The sequence below is a fragment of the Eptatretus burgeri genome, unplaced genomic scaffold (assembly GCF_056783735.1).
Source record: "Eptatretus burgeri isolate ZD-2024b unplaced genomic scaffold, Ebu_testis_v1 Ebu_testis_scaffold_1460, whole genome shotgun sequence".
In the NCBI taxonomy this organism is placed as follows: Eukaryota; Metazoa; Chordata; class Myxini; order Myxiniformes; family Myxinidae; genus Eptatretus; species Eptatretus burgeri.
In genome coordinates, this window is record NW_028223409.1 from 1 (window position 1) to 7,500 (window position 7,500).

The window sequence follows — 7,500 nt, forward strand, 5'->3', positions numbered from 1 at the left end:
AAAGCTTTGCAATAATTGAATAAAATGTCTTTACCACCATTTAAAAAGTACACAATCTATAAATGTTGAACCAAAAACAAATAAAGAAATCAAAAACAGCCATCGAAATGAAAAATGATTTTGCATAACGGTCTGAATGAGTTACTCCATGTAATCTGTCACTAAGGAGCTCAGCAGTAATCAAGTGGCTGACTAAAGCATGGTAATATTGACCTGATCAAGTCCAAGTTTGTGGTGTTATGGATAAAATCATATCTTGCCTTTTTTGTGTAAAAAAACATAGGCTCATTGGAGGTTGAGGTGACAAGGAGTAAAAAAGGAAACGTACTGACCATAGGGCAATGGGCCACAGTTGGATACAAGTAAAGGAATTAAACAGGAAAAAAAAGGAGAAGAGGAAGAGAACAAGAGAGAAGGAAATGTTGTAACCTGCAAGTAAGAGGGTTGGGTTAGGTCGGATTAAAGGTGGGTAGAAAACAATGGGTCGATGGGGGTAAACATGAGATGATGGTGTACTACTTGCCTGAACTATGGTGGGAAGAGTGCAATTGAACCATCTTTGGATGGTTCCACAAAGGGCAGTTACAAAAGGCCATTCCACAAAAGAAAGAAAAGAGGAACAAGACAGTGGAGATGAGGAAAGCCTCGTTCTTGGGATTTCAGAGGTAGGGGTTACTGGAAGAACATGTGGGTTCTGCCAGAGCTGGGGAAAGTCATATGGCTAATAAAGCAGGGCAATAGATCTGTGAAGCAGAAAATAAATAAATAAAATAAAATAACGAGGCAAACGACGTCTGTGATTTCAGAGCAACAGGCTTTGTGCTTCGGCCTCGTCACAGGAGACTCCAATAATGTTGAGACCTTGAGATTGCACAGAATCCAGGAGAGACAGATGTGATGCTGAGGCACAAATCCAGTGAGTAAGAATTTTCCAGTGAAATATAAACAAAGGCCATGTTGGTTCTGAAGAGTTCTGACTTTTTAAGGAATAACTTGGCATGACAGATGATGCCTGGTCTGAATCTGGCTTTGGAGGCCAACTTTGTTCCATACAGTCACAGCCAAAAATATTGGCACCCTTGCACTTTTTTCAAATAACTCACAATTTTCTCCAAAAATAAATTGAAATTGACAAAAATATTTTGTCTCCACAATTCTATATTTCACTGTTAATATTACAGAGCCTTTGTTTTTGGGACAGAAATTAATGTATCCTTTTAAATCAGAAAATAAAAATAAATGGCATTGACAAAATTATTGACACCCAAGACTTAATATTTGGTAGCACAGCCTTTGGACAAAATAACTGCAGTCAAGTGCTTCCTTTAGCCATGAATGAGCTTCCTCCACCTCTCTACTGGCAGTTTGTCCCACTATTCTTGGGCAAACTGCTCCAGTTCTCCCAAATTTGAAGGGTGCCTTCTCCCAACTGCTGTTTTCAGATCTCCCACAGGTGTTCAATGGTATTTAGATCTGGACTCATTGCTGGCCACTTCAGAACAGTCCAGCATTTTGTTTTGAACCATTCCTGGGTGCTTTTTGAAGTGTGTTTGGGGTCATTGTCCTGCAAGACCCATGTCCTTCAATGGAGACCCAGCTTTCTGATACTGGGTTGAACATTGTACTCCAAAATGCCTTGGTAATCTCCTGATTTCATGATGCCATGCAAACAATCAAGGCACCCAGTGCCAGAGGCAGAACAGGCACCCCTCTCCCCCAAGAAAAAACAAAAAAACATCACTGAACCTTCTCCATGTTTGATTGTAGGGAAGGTGTTCTTTTCTTTGAAGGCTTCATTTTGTTTTCTGTAAACATAGAGATGATGTGCTTCACCAAAAAGCTCTGATTTGGTCTTTATCCCAGGCAGTCTGCGGTGACGCCGTTTGAGGTGAGGGAGGAGATGGAGGACAAGGACACATTTCAGACAGACTTGACAAGGCATCACTGTGACTGGGGAGGGAGACTTGTTAGAGAGTTCAACCCAGAGCAAGCTTACCAATATATGTAGCTTCAGGACTTGGAATATGAACCCCAGTACAAAGGTAATCGTCTGCCTGCAAAACACACACAAATCACTGCTTTCTCATAAAATAGACAAAATAGAATTTGAAAAATCACATCAAATAAATCAGATCAGAAGAAAAAAAATTTTGCACAAATGTTCCTTAAGCAACTTTGCTAATATTTAACAAATCAAGAATGTACTGTACATCATTTGAAATGCATCTTTACTCATAGTTTATTATTGGAAGAAAAGTCTGGGAAGTTAACATAAGCCGACAGTGGCCACAGGCTGAAAGAGAACATGAGAAGTCAAAAATGCAGGTGAAATGAATCCTTCACTCAATACCTGCACCTTCTTATAATATTTTTCTCCCAATATGCTAACAGAGAAGGATCAAACAATAGGTATCTGACCTTTGTCGGTCTAACACTTGGCATGCGGACATCCAGAGAAAAACCAAGTCCGACAGCGGGACGGCGACGAGAGGTACACTTCATTTCAAGCCGCTCATTATGCCTGATATCCGGTTGTGGCAAGAATCATGAGGACAAAAATACAAGTTGCTTAGTGATTTAAAACAAACAAAAAAATTCCTTTAAACTGTGAAATCTTACACTGGTAAACATGACCGAAATTGCAGCATATCGAGTTTAAAACAGTGGAATTAAAGACACCCAAAGCAACTAACAGCAATCAGTTTCATAAATGACGACAACAAAACCTCTGTAAATCCATGACGATTGCTTGAATATATATATATATATATATATATATATATATATATATATATATATATATATATATATATATATATATATTAATATTTCAGCACACCCCTGTTTTTGTTCCACAATCAGATTTTTGTTACTGCATGAAATGAAACAAGCTTTGACATATATAGTAATGATATTATTGTCTTCCTTAAGAGGCCCCTCAAAATTCGTTTTGATGATTATGGTAGTTAAACAGTTCATGTTCATCCGACTTTTTATTATTCCTACTGCAATTCATTGGAACATAGATTGTGGATGGATGCGCAGATCCCAGGAGAACAACTATAGCTGTACAGAACAATTCATATTATCGATGGATAAAAATGATATTTAATTGATATTATAATAAATTGTTTATTTAAATATCTTCAAATTTTGTGAGTTTTTAGTTTGTTGTGAAATATTAGGTCCTCGGGTCTCCGCATAGTGGCGAACAGGCTTAAGTCGTACTTCTGTTTACTACCGTAGAAAATCACAGAACCATCCAATTGACATGCTGTTAACAGTTTCAGAATCAGCTAAATTCTACAACATATGAATATGAAGACGAAACTGATCCGGCCAGCTAAAATCTACAAGATATGAATATGTAGACGAAACTGATCCGGCCTTTTGGATCATTTTAAAGTAGGGTGCCCTGTAATTTTAAAGCGCTCTATGAATCCTCCGGAACTCACGAATGGTACTCACGAATGTGTAGTCACTAAATTACGTGGTAATGTCATCGAAGTGGAGCTACTGCGGGACAGTCGAAGGGGAAAACCTGAATGATAATCAATGGATAAAAATGATATAATATATTGTTTAAAATACATTCATGCTCTCTGTCTTTTACCATATGTTGCCAGTGATGCCCGTTGAAGACTGGCACCTTTACGTGTGTGTGTGTGTGTGTGTGTGTGTGTGTGTGTGTATATATATATATATATATATATATATATATATATATATATATATATATATATATATATATATATATATATATATATATATATATATATATATATATATATATATCTTCCTGCAATCAACTCACCCATCATCAGGAGAATGTTGGTCATGGTTCGAGCAAGATGCCAATGCCACCAGCAAAAGGAGCAAAGAGTGTGTTTCTCTGCATCGCGTCATGATTCAGAGGTGGGAGGTCAATGGCAGCAAACAGTCAAATGAGAAAGAGCTGTTCCAGCAATAAGTGATGAAGGCAAAGAGATCAGATCTGTGAGGTGACTACATTCAGTTCTCAGCTGAACATGCTTTGTTGCAGCAAATGTTACAGCTCATCTCAACTGCAATTGAACTGTTGGAAGGAAAGAAAGAAAGAAAAAAAAATAATAAGGTATGCATGAGAACACAACAGAACAAAAGGCTGCAGTTATAAAGTCAGTTACAGCAGGTGACATACTTCCTGACCAAGGAGATTTAAAAAACAATCACAAAAATATTCAATCTGCTGTGTATGTATGGAAGAGGGAACATAGCCAGCCTTGCTTGCTTAAAGTAAATAAGTATATCTGCTTAATTTAAAGAAATAATGAGTCGTATAACTATAAGATTTCACTCCAGATTTCAACACTTATGTAGTCCGGACAACACCCAATCCAAAAGAGTGAAATAATATTTTGTTGATGTACTTTAATTCGTCTGTGAAAAGATCATCGTGGAAAATCGTATCATGTAATACATGAAATCGTGCCAAGCACCTAATTTGAAAACTTATAGGACTTACAAAAGCGATGTACACAACCATTCATAGATATGATGAACAGGCATTCGATATGGGTGAGGAAAGTGAAAGCAACAACTTTATTGTAAATAAATCGTTGCGGCCTGTTCCGAGTCAGGTTAAGGTTGAGCAGACCAAAAAAACAAGGCTGTTTCAGACCCCAGCGAGGTTGCCCAGTGAAACCATTAAGACCCCAAACAGCGAGGTGGCCGACCCAAGCACCCAACTTTCACTCTTGCACTTCCTTGGAGTTTTCTAAGTGTGCATGCAAAGTTTCAGGCTGTGAAGTTTCATGGCTTTGGAGTTATGGAGGACACATAATGACATGCTAAAAAAAACCACACACGCACACACGCACGCACACACATTATTAGTATAGATAAGAAGGTAATGCCACATGTTATTGCAAAGATATCAGTCAGTCTCATGTGTTTGTAAAGGACTTCCATGCACCCTGTCCTTGGATATATCTCCACATCCACACATGTCCATACATGCAAAATGATTTTGTCACACCCACGTGACTCTTTCGCAACCAATCTTACAGTTACGTTTATAAATGTGCCTCAGGAGCTGGAGCATTGCCTCAGTAGACTGGCTCGAGTCGATCCTCCAATAGCGTGTAGGTGATGGAAGTTGTGGGCAAGGATTATGTGAAGATTTCAAGACAAGAGCCATATAGTTCGCCCTGCATGTGTGTGGAGTTCATGTTCCCAAAGTTTGAGGGAGTTCCACATAATACACAATGAAATCAGATGAAGGAGGAGGCGACTTGGCCCATCATGCCTGCACCATATCAACACCAGACCAAAAAAAGAAAAATGCAAAATGTTTTTTTTTGTCTTTCCAGGAGAGGGGGCATGGCCAAACACGGTTCCTGAGTTAAAAAAAATAAAAAATAAACGCCCCTTGACGAGACCCCAACAAACCACTCCACACAAAGGTATACAATCACCAATCCATGCTCAAGCTACCTAAGATTCCTGCCAACATCCCCACACCAATACTTCAATCTCCAATACGTTTAATCAAATCTGTTTCTGGTGTATGTTCCCCCTCCATCCCCTCCCTTACCTCAAATGGCCGCACTGCTGATTCCACACGTGATAAAGCTGAATGTCTAAACTCGGTGTTTGCAGCTAAATCTTGTGTCCTAAACCCATCTCTATCTCTACCCACTTTACCCAGTCGCACCCAACTGTCCCTGGACTCTGTATCCTTTTCTCCTGACAAGGTGGAGAGCTTGCTTTCAAACCTCGAGTCAGATTCTGCAACCGGTCCAGACGGCATCAGCCCACGTGTCCTCAAAGCCTGCTCTTCTGCTCTTGCTCACCCTCTCTCTGTTCTATTCACCCTCTCATTTGCCCAAGGTCATCTGCCATCTGCTTGGAAATCTGCTAACATCACTGCCCTGCATAAAAAAGGTGCAAAAACAGATCCCTGTAACTACAGACCAATCAGCCTTCTCCCAATCATCAGCAAGGTGATGGAATCCATCATCGCCTCAGATATGAAATCCTTCCTCTTCTCCAATGGCTTGATTTCCAATCATCAATTTGGTTTCAGACCAGGTCACTCTACCCTGGATATGCTGCTTCTGCTCTCCCATCAATGGATGGAGGTCCTCAATGCCAGTCAGGAAATCCGAGCCGTATCCCTGGACATATCACGTGCTTTTGACACAGTCTGGCACCCTGCCCTACTCACCAAACTCTCTTCCCATGGTATTCAAGGCCATCTCCACTCATGGCTCGCAGACTTCCTCTCCTGTCGCAGTCAACGTGTGGCCCTAAATGGAGTTCTTTCATCCCCTCTTCCTGTGCAGGCTGGAGTTCCTCAAGGTAGCATTCTGGGCCCTGTTCTTTTTCTGGTTTTCATCAATGATCTCTCGGACTCTCTGGAAAATCCTCTATTTCTCTTTGCCGACGACTCCACCCTCTGCCGTACCATCTGTCATCCCTCAGACCGGCAAGCAGTAACTTCTTCGCTCACTGCAGATCTGGATAAAATCACAAACTGGTCCAACACGTGGAACATGTCTTTCAATCCAGACAAATCTCACACTCTCACTATGTCTCTTCGAAAGGACCGTTTACAAAACCCCCCCCATCCACTTTCTCAACAATCCTCTGGAAGAAGTCTTTTCTTTCAAGCTTCTAGGTCTCACTATCTGCCATGACCTTTCCTGGGAAAGTCACATTTCCAACCTCGCCTCAAAAGCCAGTCGCCGACTGGGAATCCTCCGTCGTGCTAAGTCCTTCCTCGGCCCTCTTGAGCTCCTGAGCACTTACAAAGCTTTTGTCCGTAGCCTGATGGAGTACTGCTCTCCCCACTGGGCTGGTGCTCCTGCCTCCCACCTTTTTCGGCTTCACGCTGTCGAAACCAGGGCATTTAAGATCATCGGCATCTCCCGCAATGAAGCTGAGTCTTTGGGCCTCTCACTCAATCACCGCAGGTTGGTCGGTGGTCTTTCTGTCTTCTACCGACTCCTCTCCAGCCAGCCCCCCCGCTCTCTCTGCGATTTGTCCCCACCACATTTCCACAGGGCGCTCAAGGTCCGCCAACAACCCCCTTCTGGTAAAACTACCAAAATCACGAATCACTGCTCATCTTCACTCTTTCATTCCTCTTTTTTCCCGCCTTTGGAATAAACTTCCTCACTCTATTCTTTCCCATTCTTCCCTCCAAGCTTTCAAAACAGCTGTTCACCACCACCTCTTATCTTCCCCCATCCAAATCCTCGATCTTTTCTACCCCCGATAATCCACCCAAGCCCACTTCCTTCATTTCTCCTGCTTTCCTTCCTGAAAGTCCCTGAAATGTCCATCTTCTCTTCGCCATGTTCCCCGTCCCATCCCCATCCCTCTCCCTTCCACAGTTCACCTGATGTGTCTGTTCCCCACTGTTTTGTCCCTTCCACTCCCGCCCCTCTTGTCTCATGCCTCATTGCTGTGAGTTGTGTGTTAGCTCTCATACGAGCCTCGACCAAGGTATACAAA

General features: G+C 41.6%; 1 protein-coding gene across 2 annotated transcripts; it reads right to left on the reverse strand.

Moving 5' to 3' along the window:
- Positions 1-6: 6 nt before the first annotated feature.
- LOC147006867 (uncharacterized) lies at positions 7-4,104 on the reverse strand. Of its 2 annotated transcripts, none has more exons than XM_085867763.1 (4): positions 3,815-4,104; positions 2,419-2,521; positions 1,997-2,054; positions 7-1,868 (listed from the first exon to the last, which is right to left on the reverse strand). In XM_085867763.1, the coding sequence occupies exons 1-4, from the start codon at positions 3,904-3,906 to the stop codon at positions 1,855-1,857; spliced, it is 267 nt and encodes an 88-aa protein (XP_085723889.1). In that variant the 5' UTR covers positions 3,907-4,104; the 3' UTR covers positions 7-1,854. The 2 variants fall into 2 exon arrangements, with proteins under 2 accessions (XP_085723889.1, XP_085723887.1); XM_085867761.1 differs by having other exon boundaries at positions 7-1,929.
- Positions 4,105-7,500: the final 3,396 nt, after the last annotated feature.

Bases quoted from the DNA above. Each gene is read 5' to 3' on its own strand.
- LOC147006867 (XM_085867761.1), bottom strand. From the start codon at position 3,906: ATGACGCGATGCAGAGAAACACACTCTTTGCTCCTTTTGCTGGTGGCA. The intron at 2,522-3,814 runs GTGAGTTGATTG...ACCGGATATCAG, and splicing joins CAACATTCTCCTGATGATGG to GCATAATGAGCGGCTTGAAA. The intron at 2,055-2,418 runs GTCAGATACCTA...TGTGTTTTGCAG, and splicing joins CAAGTGTTAGACCGACAAAG to GCAGACGATTACCTTTGTAC.